Source organism: Watersipora subatra, chromosome 10 (genome assembly GCF_963576615.1).
Source record: "Watersipora subatra chromosome 10, tzWatSuba1.1, whole genome shotgun sequence".
NCBI classification, from domain to species: Eukaryota; Metazoa; Bryozoa; class Gymnolaemata; order Cheilostomatida; family Watersiporidae; genus Watersipora; species Watersipora subatra.
This window is the reverse complement of record NC_088717.1, coordinates 26,823,825-26,844,637: the sequence shown is the minus strand read 5'-3', so window position 1 is coordinate 26,844,637 and position 20,813 is coordinate 26,823,825. Positions and strand designations below refer to the sequence as shown.

The 20,813-nt window shown below is 37.0% G+C and overlaps 1 protein-coding gene across 1 annotated transcript in view; it reads left to right on the top strand.

Annotated features, from left to right (window-relative positions):
- LOC137405701 (argininosuccinate lyase-like) overlaps window positions 1-20,382 on the top strand; it is a 32,126-nt gene extending 11,744 nt beyond the window's left edge. Inside the window, exons 6-10 of the mRNA XM_068092060.1 lie at window positions 2,760-2,956; window positions 3,471-3,598; window positions 6,084-6,178; window positions 10,028-10,214; window positions 19,422-20,382. Coding sequence (XP_067948161.1) covers window positions 2,760-2,956; window positions 3,471-3,598; window positions 6,084-6,178; window positions 10,028-10,214; window positions 19,422-19,633 — 819 coding nt within the window. The 3' untranslated portion in view covers window positions 19,634-20,382. The remainder of the gene's footprint in view (window positions 1-2,759; window positions 2,957-3,470; window positions 3,599-6,083; window positions 6,179-10,027; window positions 10,215-19,421) is intronic.
- Window positions 20,383-20,813: the final 431 nt, after the last annotated feature.

Sequence of the window (20,813 nt, the reverse complement as noted above, 5' to 3'; positions counted from 1 at the left end):
CTCGTAGACCCTCCATCACCTTGTAGGCCCCCCATCACCTCGTAGATCTCCATCACCTCGTAGATCCTCATCACCTCGTAGACCCCCATCACCTCGTAGATCCCCCATCACCTCGTAGATCCCCCATCACCTTGTAGACCCCCATCACCTCGTAGACCCCCCCCCCATCACCTCGTAAATTCCCATCACCTCGTAAATTCCCATCACCTCGTAGACCCCCATCACCTCGTAAACCCCCATCACCTCGTAGACCCCATCACCTCGTAGACCCTATATCACCTCGTAAATTCCCATCACCTCGTATGCCCCCATCACCTCGTAGATCCCCATCACCTCGTAGATCCCCATCACCTCGTAGGCATAGCTACCAGCTTCATTCGCATACTAGTTGAGGGCAAGTCTGGCTAACCTAGGATTTACATTCTAAGCTTGGAATCAAATGACACAATTAACTCTCCATCAAAGATGGCGCTGTCTGAATAATCATAAGCTGTGAAAAATACATTCTCATTATGGTAACATAGTACAATTTACATAAATTCTTTCTTTATGTTATATGTAATTTACATTATAGGAAGTATGCGTTATAAGAGCCTCTACTGTATTTGATACCGTGATAAGTTTACAAAAAGGTTTGCTGTTTGTGTATGTAGAGTGTAATGCAAAAGTTCCCCACTGCATCTAGCACTGCTAAATAAGCACTAGCAACACTTCCACTGCATCCAGCACTTCAGGCACCAATACTGCTTACTGCGCATTAGAAATAGTTGCACTGCTTAGTAGTAAAATTATGCAATATAGTTATACCGCATGGCTGTGACATGCTTATTACTGCTACTGCACAGCTAATGCGACATAGATTTCTACACAAACTTATTGCACTTGTGATGCATTTCGCATTTGGGCATCAGTGAGTACTTATTAATGCATGCGGATATGATTTGTTGGTCACAGACAGCCCTTATAAAATTCAATAACTGCCTAGCTTTTGTAAACAATTATTGAATTTTATTTATTATAGTTCCTTTAGCTTGGTAACTCAACAACATCATTGGGGGTATGAGCATCAGCAGAATGAACCATGTCATTTAGTAGCATCGCTAATATGACTCACGTGTATAGCTTAAAGTTTTCATCTCATTAGAAGTATGCTAGTTTTGCATTACAGTTGATCATTACAGTTGATCATTGTTTAGCAATGAGCTGCATTGTTTTAATATTCATATGTTCCGTGCTCAGCAAATCGTCTTAGAAGTAAGAAAGCTGTATAACACCGTTATATGGCTGTTGTTGGCCATGAGCTGTGTAACACCGTTATATGGCTGTTGTTGGCCATGAGCTGTGTAACACCGTTATATGGCTGTTGTTGGCCATGAGCTGTGTAACACCGTTATATGGCTGTTGTTGGCCATAAGCTGTGTAACACCGTTATATGGTTGTTGTTGGCCATGAGCTGCGTAACACCATTATATGGCTGTTGTTGGCCATGGATGCACCCACAAAGCTTTACCTGTTTTTTGATAAGCAAACTAATTTCTGAGTCAAAGTATTCTGTTCATGCATTCATATTCTTCACAGATCCCTGCTTCACTAGAAAATGGTTCTTCTCAGTGTTTCTTTGGCAACCCTCTATAAGAGATATTCTCTTTGTACTTGCAATCATGTCATCTCTGTCTGTTCGGTCTTTCATTTTTGTACTTACAATCATGTCATCTCTGTCTGTTCGGTTTTTCATCTTTGTACTTACAATCATGTCATCTCTGTCTGTTCGGTCTTTCATCTTTGTACTTACAATCATGTCATCTCTGTCTGTTCGGTCTTTCATCTTTGTACTTACAATCATGTCATCTCTGTCTGTTCGGTCTTTCATCTTTGTACTTACAATCATGTCATCTCTGTCTGTTCGGTCTTTCATCTTTGTACTTACAATCATGTCATCTCTGTCTGTTCGGTCTTTCATCTTTGCACGTACTTACAATCATGTCATCTCTGTCTGTTCGGTCTTTCATCTTTGTACGTACAATCATGTACGCACTGTACTTACAATCATGTCATCTCTGTCTGTCCGGTCTTTCATCTTTGTACGTACTTACAATTATGTCATCTCTGTCTGTTCGGTCTTTCATCTTTGTACTTACAATCATGTCATCTCTTGTTTGTTGGCTCTCTTTGGTGCTGTTGCCTGTCAACACTCTATGGTTACTGTTGTCAGCACTCTATGGTTACTGGTGTCACCACTTTATGGTTACTGTTGTCAACACTCTATGGCTACTGTTGTCAACACTCTATGGTTACTGTTGTCAACACCCTATGGTTACTGGTGTCAGCACTCCATGGTTACTGTTGTCAACACTCTATGGTTACTGGTGTCAGCACTCCATGGTTACTGTTGTCAACACTTCACAGTTACCGTTGTCGGCATTCCATGTTTTTTGTATGAAATGTGTGCATTAATTTTTGGGTTTCTAGTTTGTAGCAAAACTCTCAACTTATGGTGCTTCAAACAACTCTCATGGTAGGTTTAAGTAGGGACAATTATCTGCATGACATTGAAAAGGACAATTTAACATTAAAATAAAGTCAGCATACCTACAGTAGATTTGGAGTTCCCAAAATACTGTAGCTACAGGCAGCTATTTTGCAATTCTATGTTTAAAATAGATGTGGTACTTAGATTGGTTGTTTAGTTGAAAATCAGCTCATTATTTTTCTCGTTACAGCTCATCGTTTTACTTGACTATCCGAGTTTATGCTTGCAGACAGCTAACAGAGCTGACGAGCTGACGCTGGGGAGTGGGGCGTTGGCTGGCAACGCCTTTGGCGTAGATAGGCAGATGTTGGCTAAAGAGCTGCGCTTCTCTAGAGTGAGCAGCAACAGTCTCGATGCTACGATGGATCGAGATTTTGTCATCGACTTCCTCTACTGGGCTTCGGTCACAATGCTACACCTGAGCCGGTATGTATGACTATGGGATGAGTCCACCATGACTCTTTTGATTGCATCGGCTGTCTGGGTTAAAACTCAATGGCTTTATTGTTCTCCTGTCAGAAGCCCTTTTATCTGTTTATAGTTTTGTTCTGCTTTCTGATTGCTAACAATAGTAGGTCTACTGTTTTATTTTTAGATTGTTAATGCTCTTTATGATTGTATGGTGTTTTAGAGATGCCTTCTGTGCAGATTGTTAACACATCATGATTGCATGATGTTATAGTCATGCCTTATCTTCAGATTGTTATCATTTGTTATGATTGTATGGTGTTATAGATATGTCTTATCTGTAGATTGTTAACGCTTGTTTTGATGGTGTTATAATGATGTTTTATCTTCAGACTGTTAACACTTGTTTATGACTGCATAGCGTTACAGCGGTACTTTATTTTCATATTGTTAACATTTGTTAATCTTTCATAACAGTGTCTTATCATTAGTTTGTTAATCAGTTAATATTGTCAGCCTGTTTATGGTTTAGTTGGGCAGAGGATCTGATAATCTATTCAAGCAAGGAGTTTGGATTTGCCACCCTTGCTGATGCATATTCTACTGGCTCAAGTCTGATGCCTCAAAAAAAGAATGCCGATAGCCTAGAATTAATACGAGGTGAACCTGAATGAGCGACTGACGTCACTATCGTTTTGTTCGTGAGATTTTACAGGCATTGCATGGATCTCAAATCGTATGTCTAGATATGGTTACATACAATGTATGTTTAGAGTTTGTATTGTAGGGTTCACTTTACTCAAATTCTGGCTATCTCTATAGGCATTGATAGATCATGTTGGTAGCACGATAGCGCATGAGCACAGGTTTGTCTCAATCACTATGTTTCCGTTTTGTGAATAATACAAATTTGGAGTTGTGCACACGTTGAGTTACCGTGCGATAAGCGGTTCAATAGACATTCGCATGATGCGGGTTCTTTATTGAAAAAGTAAAATGAATTCTACGTCATAGGGTCATACTCCTAAATGACTGAAGTATGGGAAATGTTTAACACGGTATAGCTTGTGCGGAATTTATTGCCTCATTCGCGAGCACCATATTCATTTTTTGCAAGCATGAAACATTCGATAAAAAACTGCGAGTAACAAAACTCGCGTCACTCGTAGTTTTTTGCTGTTTCTATCTTGCAGATGGGGGCAAACTCATAGATTTACCATGTCATGGGAACATAGTGTATATTGTCCTATTGAATCACATGTTGAAGCGCACTTACTATAATCTATAATTATAGTAAGTGCGCTTGCCAGCGCAGGTAAGCTTGGCTCAGTTCTTTCATTATCAAGCGCACTGCTCCATAGAGATGTTCCTCACCGTGTTGGACTCTCAGTCTGTTAGAGTTCACTCGTGATACTCTAACAGTGATACAATAATGCGTAATGAAGATAAATGTGATGTAAAGATCAGAACAAATTACTTTTTGTGGTTTTTATATAGCTAAATTATAGTTGTATTTTGATGTTTCGTACCATCTCACTTCTATAGCATTCCTCTTCTCGGATTCACTCTATAAACAGGGTATCAACATTCTTAGCTTCGGCTCAAGTATGTATGAAGTGATCCTCAGTTCAAGCCAATCGGTCAAACCCTCAAAGTACAGTCAAACATGGATAACTCGTCCACGGATAGCTCGAACACATGGTTAATTCGAACATTTCCTTTGGTCCGTTCCCACGTAATGATAAATTGCTATAGATAACTCGAACTCAACACTGTTAATTCGAACTGTTTTTTGCCCAACGGCTACCGAAACGGTTGTTATCGCTTTAGAAAATCACTTTATTCAAAGCCATAGAGGTAAACTTCATCTTTTCGTAATTCATAAGCGTCGTTATTACCACCATCGGCAAAATATTTTTGTCAACGACTTTTCTAAAAGTTTGGTGAAATTTGATTTATACTGCGATACGATGAATAGCACGGGCTAGCCGGGTCACGCGCACAAGGATTTTCGCCACGCACATACAAAACAAAAATCGCATGTTGTTTTGTATGTGCGTGGCGAAAATCCTTGAGTGCGTGACCCGGCTAGCCCGTGATGAATAGTTTTCCGACGTTGATTCCGTGTTGAATCAACGTCGGAATGTTGAATGTTTAAAACGTCTTAAAATTGTTGTAATACGTTGTCTGAGCTACAAAAAACTATTCATCGTTTGACCTAAACACAGAATACGTGTGTACATTCAATAAGTATCTATTAAAAAAGCGTGAGTGATATAGAATGTACCGTAAAACCTCGTAAAACTTCTAATTGAACTGCCTCGGAGTGTTGCTCTTAACGAATCCCAGGTAAAGTAAGGTAATCTGCATAAACTTCAAGAAAAAACGGCAAAATTGATCGTGGGTAAAACCCCAAAAGAAAAAAATGTCTTTTCTTTTGAGCATTTCAACAACGATCAAGTTTTGCCAATGTCAATCTGAAAAACGTCCTGGCAATAACATCACCTCAAACAACAAACCAATCTCAAGTGATAGAAAAATCTCTATACTTTTTCATAAAAACGTTTTAAACTTTACATTAGAAGCATTTAATTTGAAACAAGCCATTTGTGCTTTTGATTTATATTATAGTTTGTATATGTACATGTATCTACTAATAAATAAGTAAATATATGGACTTGTGACCGTGCTCTGATAACTTGAACGCTCTGATAATTCGAACACTTTTGCTCGGTCCCTTGAAGTTCGAGTTATCCATGTTTGACTGTATATATTGTCAGAGTTTTCATTTTTTTACTTTATCTTTGATTCTAAAAGGAAACATGTTTCTTGAAAATTTATATTTCTTAGTGTTTTCTATGTATTCTTGTACTTGCTGGATTACTTTGAATGCAACCAATTTTCTGCTAGTCAAACACTCTTTGTATTTGTGAAGGTCATGTATAGAGAGTTTAGGTGTCGGGAGTTGTGCCCTCTTTCTTGTCAGCAAACACTACTAAGACAGTACTAGAGATGGTCAGTTACAGTGCTGTTTGTTAAACACTGCATGGTGTGATTTATGTTTATTTTATCTTCATGTGTGTGTTCGTATGTGTGTACGTCTATCGTGTCTGTACCATCATATGAGTATTAATTATATTATCAGGAAAGGCTGGCTCTGTATGTGGTAGACTCACAGGCTTTATGATGTCCTATAAGGGACTTCCCTCTACCTACAACAAGGACCTTCAGGAGGACAAGGTGAGTGACAGACTTCTTACCTGATTCTGTTACTCAATTCTTCACCCATATAAACTTCAACACAGACAATGCTTGTTCCCTTATCTATATGTATAAATCTTAGTGTTGGTTGTTTGTCGATTAGAGTACTGGTCTGTCTGTCATGTGTCCAGTTATAGCAAAAAGGTTTTATCTACGAAAAATGCCCTTGGCACCGGATTGAAACTTGGTACCTCAAGTTCTGAAAGCTGGCAAGCTAACCCATTAAGCCACACTGGCCACTTTCGATACAGTGGATTAATTGTGCTCATAATCATTACATCGGTTAAAATATGCATACTGACATTGTGTGACGCGTTATGTCTCTAGAGCTGGCCTCAGGGCTTTTGCTATAGTAAGTTTAGCAACATACTAGCTTAATTTACTCAAATAAGCCAATTTGCTAATTTGAGAAGACATGGTAAAACTTAGCCAATGATGACTATATTACCTGCCATTGTTTATAAGCTGTTTTTCATTACCGTGCAACGCCGGGCATTCACCTAGTATACTTATATACCCGATACCATAGTTGCTACCTCTTAGTGAGTACTGAGTAAACATTTATCTTCAACTGCTCAGTAGTTTAGTTTAGTGCGCAATAGTTGTTTGCTGACCCATCTTAATGGCAGCATGATTTGAAATTGTGTTAATAACCGCTGCGAGTCTAATAGACATCTATTTAAACTGCTATCTACCTATCTAATAGACATATATTTAAACTTCTGTCTACCTATCTAATAGACATATATGTAAACTACTGTCTATCTATCTAATAGACATATTTAAACTACTGTCTATCTATCTAATAGACATATATTTAAACTACTGTCTATCTATCTAATAGACATATATTTAAACTACTGTCTACCTATCTAATAGACATATATTTAAACTACTGTCTATCTATCTAATAGACATCTATTTAAACTGCTATCTATCTAATAGACATATATTTAAAGTTTTGCTTTACTGTCAACAAATTATGTTCAGTTTTTGATGTTCATGTATATGAAATTCTCCTCACAAGGATTTGTGATAGAGTTGTGGCTGATTTCACGCCATTACTGTTTGCATACCGTTACTGTAGATTCTTATATCCTGCAACCAACACTTAATTTTGATCTGACGCGAACTTGATTAAGTGTACTTATCTATGGATAAGCTTGCACGTGAATCACTCACAATTAGCCACTTCCTGTCGTTCTTAGAAGAATATGATGATATGTTGCTAAACTGTTTCTTCTATAGAGAGCATTCTGACGTCATACAGATTGTTATTTACTAAAGGAATCTCATTACATAAATGAGAAATGAGTCTATTTGTTTGGCTTTTAAGTTGATTAGTCCTGCCGAGTTGTTGCTAATCTTTACTATAATAAGAACTGTGCCCGATGCCATGCTGGAACCGTAAAAAAAGATTCCCTCACTCAGGATGGAACGTAGATATTCCGCTTGGTAGCCAAGCACGCTGCCAACTGCTCCACTCTGTCCACTGCTCCGTATTGCCACATTGAATAATGTATCAAACATACCACCTTGGGACATTGTGGAATAATGTATCAAACATACCACCTTGGGACATTGTGGAATAATGTATCAAACATACCACCTTGGGACATTGTGGAATAATGTATCAAACATACCACCTTGGGACATTGTGGAATAATGTATCAAACATACCACCTTGGGACATTGTGGAATAATGTATCAAACATACCACCTTGGGACATTGTGGAATAATGTATCAAACATACCACCTTGGGACATTGTGGAATAATGTATCAAACATACCACCTTGGGACATTGTGGAATAATGTATCAAACATACCACCTTGGGACATTGTGGAATAATAGTGCACATATGTATTACACCTGACGATCTCTGATGGCGCGCGGGTCTGCCAGAGTACTAGTAATAGTTACTAGTACTAGTACTAGGGGTCTGCCAGAGTACTAGTAATACTGACATTAAATACTTGAGACAAGCTCCGCATAAAACACACATGTGTTGCAAATGAAGTGGTTCCATTTTGTGTGCCACTCGAAGTCCTGCAATTGGCGCAGTCAACTGCAGTAAAGTTACAAAGCTAATATGGTAAAGAGTTAGTGACACAAGCTGATTGATGTCAGCATGCGGCATCACAGCTTCATCAGGTGACCAGACAGCGTTTACTTTACGGAGCTTCATCTGAAATGGTTATATTCCCTTTTATAGTCGGTCACACTCAGCATCATTTTCAGAAGGCTCTTGTACTTTTTCTTAAATTGAATAACTCATAAGCAGTGGCCTTATCACATAAGTAAGTCCACTCAGTGTTTGTTGCACAGCATCACGCCCAATCAAGGGCCAAACGCATGACTACTAAATGCCTACCTGTTTAGCTTTCCTTTTACCTCTGTTACATAAGGAAACTTAGCTGGCTTCTTTCTGGTAGTTTGTCTGCAGTAGCACTCTGATATGCATTGTATATGCATGACATGTAGCCAAATTAATTGTTTATAAATATCCAAACCATGCTTATGATTTGATCTTCTTTCAAAAAGTCCGGTTTCCTGAACTCTTCACATCTAGCTTTGACAAGCTTTAATATTGTGTTCACATGTGATTGTGTTATACGGGTCTGGCAAATCTCAAAGGTTTTAGTTTATATGGAAGGCTCAGGTGTGTGTCACTCGAGTATGTCATGTAAAAACAAAATTGCTGGCATTCTCTCACCATGTCAACCATCATGTAATTGATGAAAAAAAAATAGCTGTTATATGGTAGTTTTATCGATGCTCACATTTGATTTTTTTGTTCACAACTAAGTGAAATTTGAGGTCTATGGTCATCAGGAAGAAGTTGTACAAATATCTCCTTTTAGATGGGCTAATAGCTGATGTGTGCTATATGGTAGCAACTATAAAAATAGTGCATAGTGCGCTGTATCTTGGTTGTAATTAGCAGTTCTGGTGAAACTCTGTTAGTTGGAACGTGCCGGAACATTTCGGTGTTAAAAAGGTGTTTGTTTTGACTCGGAGCAATTCCATTGGAGAAGTCACCAGGCTTTTCAACCAAATTCTTTTTAAGAGTACCGGTTTGCAAACGGTCATCAAATAATTCAGAGTTGTCTGCGCTTCTTTAACGTTAGACAACGAAAAAAGTTCTTAATTTGTGATTTGTTGATGAGTTTATGTGACTTGTTTACGGTACTGGTATTTAAATTTGCTAATAAAGAGAACTAATAAACGCGTCACTGTTTCCTTAAAGATGAATTCGCACAAAATTTTAGTAGATTTTATCAGAAGTTATCATTTTTTTCTACTATTTGCGATTGTTTTTGATGTTTGAGGTGATCTCACTGCCAGGATGTTGCAAGATTAAAATCTGATCGTGGTTAAAACGCTCAGATCAAGTGAAAGTGCAATTGCGACGTCTATAGTTGCTAAGAAACAGTCAGAATACAGATGCGTAACGCTGCCACTGGGACTCGATAGCCTTGCTATAGCTGATATCGACTATAGCAAGGATAGCAACTAGTGACATCGTTTCGCATATATTATTCTTCTGACCAAGTTAAATTGTCAATTTTGTCAGTTTGTTCAATTTTAATCTTGAAACATTCTGGCAGTCAGATCACCTCAAACATCACAATAACCGCACGTGGTAACACGAATACCAATACTTTTCGATAAAATCCACTAAAATTTTATGCAAGTTGATCTTTAGCACATTTACTGTTGGCCCATTTGTTACATCTATTAGCGCTGGTTACATCTATTAGCGCTGGTTACATCTATTAGCGCTGGTAGTTCTTGGAGGTTTCCAGCTTCTTGTCACTCTTTTAGATAGCGATGTTTGAAACATACGACAGCATGTCTGAACTTCTCCAGATAGCTACAGGAGTTCTCTCCACCTTGACGGTTCACAAGTCTCGCTGCCAAGGTGCACTGACTTCAGACATGCTCGCTACCGATCTCGCTTACTATCTTGTGAGAAAGGGAATTCCATTTCGCGAGGCTCACTCACTTAGCGGTGAGTTGTATATTTCTACCTAGTATGTATGTTTAGGTAATTGATCATTGGTAAAGAGTGAATGGGAAGGAGAATTATCAAACAGTTTAAAAGTGCATTAAAGATGTTATTGCGTCAAAGAAGTCGCTCAAATGAAATTAAGACCAATATTCATGTAAGGCTAAAACATCAGCTACAATTTGATATCAGTTTTGTCTTTGTCTTGCTGAGCATTTTTTGAAATGCTCAGATTTGAGCGGGTGCTTTATTCATGACGTGTATAGTGAGCGTGTATGAAAGAGTCCGTGAGCGATAAATATAAGATCTCTTCTTTACCCAATCATCAGCACGAAATTTTTATATAGGTCATAATAAATGTTATCGCTAACAAAACGTATTTTCTGTGATATCGAAGATTCTTGTCGTTAGGGAATTTACTGAATTGCTAGATCGGCGCATCGACATTGTTATTCAATTTACTGAATTAATTGACATCGATAATTTACTGAATTACTGCATTGACACGTTTTATTGACGAACAACAGAATTGTAACAATGCTTCCAGTTCCATCGAAGGTGATTTAGAGTTTTCTGAGCATCAAGTCGTTAAAGATTGCGGCAGACAGCTTATGGTTAGAGTTGACAGGCGTGAGCAGCGTTATGCTGCAGAGGAAAATAGGAGGATGGAGGTAAATCTACATCTATATTTAAATTTTAGTCTCCTGTATATATATATATATATATATATATATATATACATATATGCTAAACCAAAGGTAATAATTTTACTACTCGTGAGTACATTTACTAATTAATAAAATTATAACTTTTTGCTATCACCAATCATCGTTTCCTAGCTTTTTTATCGTTTCATTTAGCTATAATATTTGCTTTAAATTTTCTTTGGCAGCTTTAGTTAGTAAATTAAATTTATAATTAGAATTTATGTCCACTGTCACATGTAGAAAGTGAGGAAAATGGATTGATCAATGCTCATCTTTAGCTCCCAAAAAGAAAGCTTCGAATTGTTGGCTTGGCGTCTTTATGCTTTTGTTAAACATTTGTTCATTTTATAATTTTACACTCAATCTATTTAACCCTCAAACTGAAAGCTTTTAATAGATACGCGTTAAAACGACATATCGATGAATGACATATATTTATTACATTTGTTTCATTGATTACAGGATGTTTATGTGGCGTCACAAGTGGAGCAGTTGTGTCAGTGTGGAAACTGCCATACACGGGAAAAAGGGACATGAATGTGTGCTGCACAAACCATGATATGTGGAATTCTGTTTCTCAGATACATACAGAGTTTGAGTTTACTGCAGTAGAGTGATTTGTCCTATTATATGAGCTGAAACTATGTGAGTGGCCAGGGCTTGGATAAATGTTTTAATAAAAACTTGTTGCTGAGATGAATATTTTTAGCTTGTTAAGATTATGTAATAAAATAATAATGTTGAAGATAATGCAAAACACCATTTGCAGAACATATTAAATACATCATAGCCCGTTGTCACCTGTGCCAAAACCTTGTCTGATAGATGGATTTATGAAGTGTAATCAGAGCTTTATTGACAAGTACTTTTGCATAGCTCGGCTTAATTCTAACAGACCAACTATTAAGAGCTACTCAAAAATTTTTATGTTTTGCACTACTAAGTGAAACCAGGTGAATCCACGCCACAAACCGCCAACCAGGTGCAAAAATGGCTTAATTAATCCTTTGTCAGAATCGGTGGGTTAATTTATTTAAAACAATTGACGATTTCTTTTGGTCAACCCAAAAAACCATTTGTTCTGTACTTGTCAATTTGATCAACTAATCAAATGTGACCAGTAAATTTTTTTCTACAAATTGATACTAATAATGACTAAATAACGTTGGCTATACATTACCTTTTAGGGATGCTGTTGGTTTCGCCATATATTCGAACATATTCCTTTCAAAGATGCGGCATGTTTATTTTATTTAGTAACTGGTTTCCGGTGTGGGTAGCAACTGAAAACTTCGCTGATACAAAGGCTGCGATGAAATAAGTTAACTCTATGACCTAATTACTGTAGACTGGTAGAATCGTGGTCGGTACTCAGATGTTTACATAGCATTTAGAGGAAACAAATATGACATATTTTTAATTTCCCTTATTTGAGGCGTTTGAGACATTTATAATAATGTATCTGTAGCTAGATTTAAAATTTTATCCTAGCAATCATGAGCAAATACAAAATAAAATATATGCCAATAGAGCCGCGTAGGACTAGGCTTTTATAGCATTAGCCGATGTGAATATGAGAAATAAAGACAGGCTGTCTCACTATATCCATCATTTTGGGCAAGTCTGGGCACATCTTTTTTTCTGATCGTTTTTGCCGCGATCAATTTTTGTCGATTTTAATCTTCAAATATCTTGACAATGAGATCGCCTAAAACAACAAACATCATCTCAAGTTATAGAAAAAATCGATACTTTCTATTAAAATCAACTAAAATTTGACGCAATCACATCTTTAACGACATAGAATTCAAACCGACTTGCCATAGAGCTATTAGACACAAGACTCAGCCTTTAACTTGCTCATGGTGGGAATTCAGTTTTAGACAGCTATGAGAATAACCATCAAGATGGGATTATCAGCAATGTGTGACAAATAACAACACAATCATTGATGGCTCCCGCTAGACAAGCGGAAATGTTAAAATACGGTCAATGCTTTAATACAAACAGTTGGTTTCAAGGTCTGATACCATCAATACATAACCATAAACCTGTTCATAGTGTGATGGTAACATGCATTGCTCTGTTAGAATATTGATCCTGTGTGATCAATCCCTCGAAGATCGAGTAGGATGTCTCCTTAGCTTACTACAAGGAAAGTCTGTGCATGTTTTTAAGAACCATGTTCACAATCAATGTCTCTGTGATATCGGTTGGACATGTCTGAGTTCAGTGACGACTGGTGATCTTGGCTGGACATGTCAAGACTAGTGGCAAGGGAACCTCAACAATTTGAGGCTGAATACCATTCCTGCAGCACCAGCGGCCTTTTTCCAAAATCGGACCGCAACCTGTTTGCAGGTCAGGTGCTCTAGACCACTAGGCTACGGCTGCTCTCAACAAATAAGAATATGGTATTGGTGATAGTTCATCGCTGCATTGACGCCTCACTTTTTACACTTACATATTCATGAAGTCTTTACAATTTGCATACTTTCTACTCGAGATTCTTCAAATATCTGCTCTTGACAGAAGCTCTGGGGAAATAATAATGTATTAAAGCTTTTGACTTCAAAGAAATTATCTGTAGTGTATTATCAATGAAAATGGCTTCTCGCACTGCAGCAACTGCAATTGCTTGTAAATGTAGAGGAGATTGTTGCTGGTCAAGGGTTTGTTCTGTTTCCACAAAGTGTGTGAAGGTGTGAATGCAAAATAACACTTGAGTTTGAGGTGATCATAAATGGAAACAGTTTGAAGGATTTTCATATTTATTTGCAAAAGTATTTGATTAATGTATAGTCACCCTTGTCAATCTCTGTGTCCTTTCAAATGTATCTTCATCAGCCTGAGCTGTTAGTGTTGGGGACATTTCCTTACATGCTGTCCACTTGGATGTGCTCACACTGTCCATCCATTGGCACTGGGCATGTCCTACCTTGTCTCTTCAAAACTATTCTAAATAAAATCCTAGCCAATAATTATTTTTGAAATGAAGCCTAAAAAATATGCCGATCCGTTTATTAATGCTGGAAGGTTAGTTACCTATTACGGCGCATTCCTTTTCAACGTCACTGTTATTTTGGTTACGTTGCATCATGTGATAGGTTTTGAAAGTACTTACCGCGTGGTCAAAAGTGCTGATCACTCGATTCAATAACCTGTTCGGAGATTCATTTGTTTCTGCAAAGGATTTGGGACGTATTTATTTTCAAAACATTGCAGTTTGTAAGGAAAAGTTAAGGGTTGGAAGATGAAAATTAAATCACCTTATTTTAAATTAATTAATTAAAATACAACATGCAAAAGTAATAAATAAATAAGCTAAATTGATTTAAAACACAACTAAGTAAGTTAGTTACACATTAAGATGGAGTAAGTTACACATTTGCTATAAGATGGAGTAAGTTACACATTTGCTATTACATGGAGTAAGTTACACATTTGCTATAAGATAGAGTAAGTTACACATTTACTATTAGATGGAGTAAGTTACAAATTTGCTATAAGATGGAGTAAGTTACACATTTGCTATAAGATGGAGTAAATTACATATTTGCTCTAAGATGGAGTAAGTTACACATTTGCTATAAGATGGAGTAAGTTACACATTTGCTCTAAGATGGAGTAAGTTACACATTTGCTATAAGATGGAGTAAGTTACACATTTGCTATAAGATAGAATAAGTTACACATTTGCTATAAGATAGAGTAAGTTACACATTTGCTATAAGATGGAGTAAGTTACACATTTGCTCTAAGATGGAGTAAGTCACACATTTGCTATAAGATGGAGTAAGTTACACATTTGCTATGAGATGGAGTAAGTTACACATTTGCTCTAAGATAGAGTAAGTTACACATTTGCTATAAGATGGAGTAAGTTACACATTTGCTCTAAGATGGAGTAAGTTACACATTTGCTATAAGATGGAGTAAGTTACACATTTGCTATAAGATAGAATAAGTTACACATTTGCTCTAAGATGGAGTAAGTCACACATTTGCTATAAGATGGAGTAAGTTACACATTTGCTATAAGATGGAGTAAGTTACACATTTGCTATGAGATGGAGTAAGTTACACATTTGCTCTAAGATAGAGTAAGTTACACATTTGCTATAAGATGGAGTAAGTTACACATTTGCTCTAAGATGGAGTAAGTTACACATTTGCTATGAGATGGAGTAAGTTACACATTTGCTATGAGATGGAGTAAGTTACACATTTGCTCTAAGATAGTAAGTTAGATAGTAAGATAGTAAGTTACACTGCGGTACATCGCTATCACATTTACCACTAGACTTGTCTCGTGATGGCGATTCTCCCAATTACGTGTCTTCAAGACCAATTGGCAATAAAAACATAATTTTATTAATTAATTCTTTGTTACGCTGTTACATCTCTTATATAATGCATTTGCTTTGTTTTGTTGATATGTCTAATTGTTTGCAAAATTTATTTAGGGCTATTCTACTCAAATTTTGGTCTGGAAAACGAATTCAAAAAATTGCAGATAATTCTTATGAGAACATCTGAACTGTCATTGGACAGTTCAGATGTTCTCAACAGAACAGACAGTTCTGAACAGTCCTAAAAGTGTATTCTAGAACCTATTAAATTCTTACATAGAATTCATTAGCATATTGATTTTACTGCAAGCTCGTAAGATATCGGTGATAAGCACCAGGCAGTACCAGGTCGGCTCGATGGAGCATCTTTAAGAGCCGACACTTTGACCTGCTTTAATGATCTACGGTCTATCAATTGTCGATCAGGCGTTTTATTAACCTATTTTTAGCAGATATAAAGGCTATTTGCAGGAAATAATGGATATCAGAGGTATTTTAATTCACTAATCTAATCCAACATGTATTATGAGGAATTTCCTCAGGCAGGCAATGTTCTTCAGGCTCACTATTACAATGTTATGCTACATCACGGACGGACGTCAGAAGTTGTATACTATTTATAAGGGAAGAGATGGTCTGGTTGCCTCAATGCTGACTATTAATACGTGTTGCCATGGTTACAATTGCCATTCCTTCTTCAATGCTGACAAGCCATAGGTTTCAAAATCCTGCCTAAACTTTGCCCAAAATATTTGTAATTATTTTTCCACACATATGATAAACACCATTCTCTATTCCGTGACACCAACATACTACATCCACCATCATGTTTCAGTTTATGAACTTTCTGTTACTACAACCTACAATTCACTATCTCGACTCCACAATAATGTTAGATTACCAACTTTAAAACACATCTTTTCAAATCACTCAGTAATTCCTGATTTTTGTCTGTTCATTTTTTTTCTATTACCATGTGATGAAAAGCATCATTTTATTAGTGATTATCAATACCAATAAAAAGCTATACATACATATATATACAATACTCGTTACCATGGTTAGGAATTTGGAGGAAAATTACTTAGTGCTTACAACTCAATGTAATATTTTCATAAATGTATTTAATGAGCTTAAAAATCTAGCAGATAAAAAGTGTGTGACAGCAGCACAGTTGGCGGATTTTACAAAAATAATTAGAGATCAAACAGTTTTATTTTAATACGCTTGTAAACTAGTAGCGATATAGGTGAAGGACAGGTTTTCAATCTTATCAGTATAATTTTCTAGCCAAGCATTTAGTTCACCAATTAAAAATTAAATGCTTTGACCTTGACCTAGGTGTGATTACCATGTAAATTCGTGTTGTTGGAGGTTTTTGAAAAGTTTGGTTTAATAATATTTGTCAATGAAAAAAATAAGTTTGTCGTCATGTTCAATTCTTAAAGCTTTGTTTTATAACACTACTTGAAGCCTTCCATTTATTTGTAGTAGCACTAAAACTATAAAAACCTTCTACAAGTATTAGTTTAAGTTTTTACTAAATACTCATAAATAAAGCCTTGCTTACTTGTTCATTAAATACGTAGTTGTCAGTCTGTCAACAGGATATTGCGCAGAGCATATCGAGGGAGACAAATCTAAAACTGTTTTTAGCATAATTCCATGCATAAAGAAATTATTGCTGTGTTAAATGGTTAAGATGTTCGTGTCTCACCTCTATGACATTCAACTACGCAGCTTGTTTTACTATACAATACATTCGCCGGGTTTCCTTGTTTCAAAGTTTCATCTCTCATAACATCTAATGACTACTATAATAAATATACATATCACAAATTTGTATATATAAATCTCAAAGTCCGTCGTTCAGTCTGTTCAGCTATAGATATTACAATTTGAAAACGAAATATCGGCATCGAGCCGGAGTTAATCTCGGAACCTCCCATTTGTCAGGCGATAATCTTACCGATTGAGCTACGTGACACGCAATGAATTCATTAGGCAATATGAGCCGTTATGTCGGTTAAAATGCGCATAGCACTCTGCAACGCCGCTAAAGCTTGCTCTCACTAAAGTGGCTCTTATTAGTAAGTTTAGCAAAACGGTTAGTGGTGTACTCAAATTAGTCATTGGCAATGTGCCAGGCTAATGGCAAGTGGCAGGCAACTACATTACCTGCCACTGTTTATAAGCAGTTTTTAATAACCGTGCAACATCGGGCATTCGGCTAGTCTTTACTACAATAAACCTGTGTGCGTCTGTCTGTCTGTAGCCAGGCTTAGAGCATTAGAAAAAATGCTTCTCTTGGGTATTGAACTCAGATATGTGGTTTTATGTAACAGCGCCCTAACCACTGCACCACTCGGCTGCCTTGGCCCATTTTAGAATAATTATCGCATTATGCATATCTAGCGATGATACACATGAAGATCTCTCACTGCACACGCGACTGCCCGCGTACTAGTACATATAATAAATACATTATCAAATATGTATAACCTCAAAAGGGAATCGTTGGCATTACAACTGGCGTAGGTAAATAAATGTGTCAAACATTTTACACAGTTAATTTGATGAGGGACCTACATTGGGTTCGATACACCGACGATTTACATTTAGCATCTATAAAATTTGGTTATGTACAATATAAAATAAGATTAGGATAAGTGAGGAAGCTTATCAACCACAAGATGATATTAGCTTTAGGATCTTAACCCAGTGCAAAGTCGTAATAATTACAGCGAGGATTATATGGTTAACTCTATGTAGCCAATTACTTCAATAGACTCCACTCATTATTCAACCAATAGGATTAAAGTCCCTCTTCATCCTCTGCCTTCACCTTCTCGCCTTCAGCTCCTCAACAAGTCTGATTGTTGTACACTTGAAGTGCATGTCAAAAACAACAACAACACATAGGTGGCTGCTATTTATATCACCCGCACAGAAAAACAGTCTGGTCAGGCTGTGGAGTTTTATAATTCCAGTCAATAATTTTTAGTCATGGATCTGTGGGATTTGTTAGCTGATTCCTAGGTAGGGAAACCAAGAGCACTCAGTGTCAATTATTTAGCTTAGAGGCAGTGCTGTTGCTACAACTCTAGTACTAGTAGAGATGAAAATGGGGTTTGTAGACTTTAATTGTCGCTATTACTATAGTTTCAAGGAGGGGGATGCTGCACCAGTGTGGAGCATGTCCTACCTTATACAAAAGAATCTATGAGATTTTCCTTGAAATGTACCCAATTAGTTGAACCATGAATGGGACTCACCCTGATTAGGAAGAAAAGAGTTGTACCGCTTTTTTTAAGGTTATAGGCAGCTTTTTTATGTCTGCATCCTATTTTTTATTCATATACACAAGTAAAAAAACAGAATTTCCGGTACTAAATTATATAGTAAAAGTGTAAATATATTGTTAGCAACAAGCTCAGACTACGGGTTCACACTGCACAATCTTCAGATAAGAATAACTACATGGCGTTTTTATTCTGGTCCCTTATTTGGTTATGGCTTGTTTCATACAAAATTGTATTTAATAGTTAAACAGGCTGCGTTGGAAAGTCTCTACAACTTACCCCAAATCTATTACTGTGTGGACAATCACTCAAACTGATCTGGTCCTGAGAGACAGTAAGACTTCATTTTACCTTTATGATATATAGAATGTCATTTATGTTGTGTGCGTCATGAGGGCAGATGTACAATTAGATAGTCTTTGGTTCCGTTTGTAAATCAAATAATAACAATAATAAAATGGAGGATCAATGTGTTAATCTCTCATAACCTCAATATGAATGGATAAGTGTGGTTTAATGGATGTTGACTGTCGCACCTCCCTTGTTCTATATGAACCCTCTTTTGAAGGGTATACACTAAAGTTGCTTCTTCTGCTGCATCGACGGTCAATCATCTCAATAATTCTAGCTGTAGCGGTTGATTGGTTGTTAGCTACACCAAATAACGTGTTCAGTGTGTCCTTCCGGTTCAACATATTTGCCAGAAAATCTTAGCATCAGAAAACTGGTTTGAAAACATCCAGTTTTAGGGTCGTAGAATTAATTTTTAAGGTAAGGCTAGGCCTTTTGCAAAGCAGGCCTATTGTATTCTGAAAGCTATACTTATGTTCTTTCAATCTATTGTTTTAGGTCTGTGCGTTGCTGCTGCTGAGGCCAAGTCGGTGAAATTGTGCGACCTTCCACTTGTCGACTTGCAAGCTATAAGTCAGGATTTTGGGCCAGATGTAATGTTGGTATGGAACTACGAAAACAGTGTGGAGCAGTACACTTCTGTTGGAGGCACTGCCAAATCCGCTGTACTACACCAGATTGATGCCATGGAGAAAGTTCTTAAGGAGTAACCACTTTTAAATACTCCACATTCTTTTGTACATTTAATCTAGAACAATTGTGTATTGCACAAATAATTTAGGTGAGCCAGAGCAGCAGAACTCGATCAATATAAGTTGTTTTTTGAGTGCCGTATGAACATGTCTTCAGTGATATAAACTGGATGAGAAGAGCATTTGGCCAGCACAAGTATGCCATCGAGTTGACATCCGGTGCTAGCAGATACTAGTAAATGACAGGTGCCAGCGAGTGGCAAATAACTTCTTGCACGTGGCGCATTATGGCTACCAATACTTGCATATGGAAAGTCGCTTTCTTATGTCAGACACCTGCGAATCAAAACACTTGATTTAACTGCGCAATGTACTTGCAGCCTGTTCAGAACAATTCATAAATTAATTATCTGATACATGTGGCAAGACTTTAGACTCCGATGGTAATCTGATTAACTGAAACTGCTCTGTCATTCCTGTAATCCTCTCGGATAAGATCTGCTGCGTGGATAAGAGATTAGTATAGTCACATGATCTTTGTTTCTCGCATTGCTTCTCCATTTACCCACAGATTTGGTAGTCAAATTTTGTTTCCTTCGTTAGTTGGGCCAGCTTATTCATTTTTGTAGTTTTGTTTGATTTATATAGTTACTTTTTTCGTAAGTGATCTCGTTTCATTCTGTGTTCACTCTTTTGTCCTTATCAGCTGGTTGCTATTAATTGCGTCTTAATAGATCTACTCAATAAATTTCATTACGTTTTGTGCATCCTAATAGATTTAATTTAACCATATAATGATAGTTTTTCTTATCACTTACAAGATTAACCAAATTCTACTCTAGTGTACATCTTGTTTTTTTTAAGGTTGTTACAAACTAGTAGTGCGCTTGCGCAGGATATTTTAACTTGATTGTAGCCTGTGGTATCTCGCAAACATTGTACTGCGTTTGATGAGGTCATTATTATCAGATAATATATCTTACTGCCAGTTTGAGCTTATAAACTATCACTAATATCATAGTGTTAGTTTGTCACATGTCAACTTCTTCAGAGCTGATCCTCCCAGCTGATCCCATTAGTTCTGACAGTGGGCAGTAAACTCTCCTTACACGAAGATAACTTATGACTCTGTTAGTAACAGTTTACATAGCCTGTGTCTTATGACTCTGATAGTAACAGTTTACATAGCCTGTGTCCT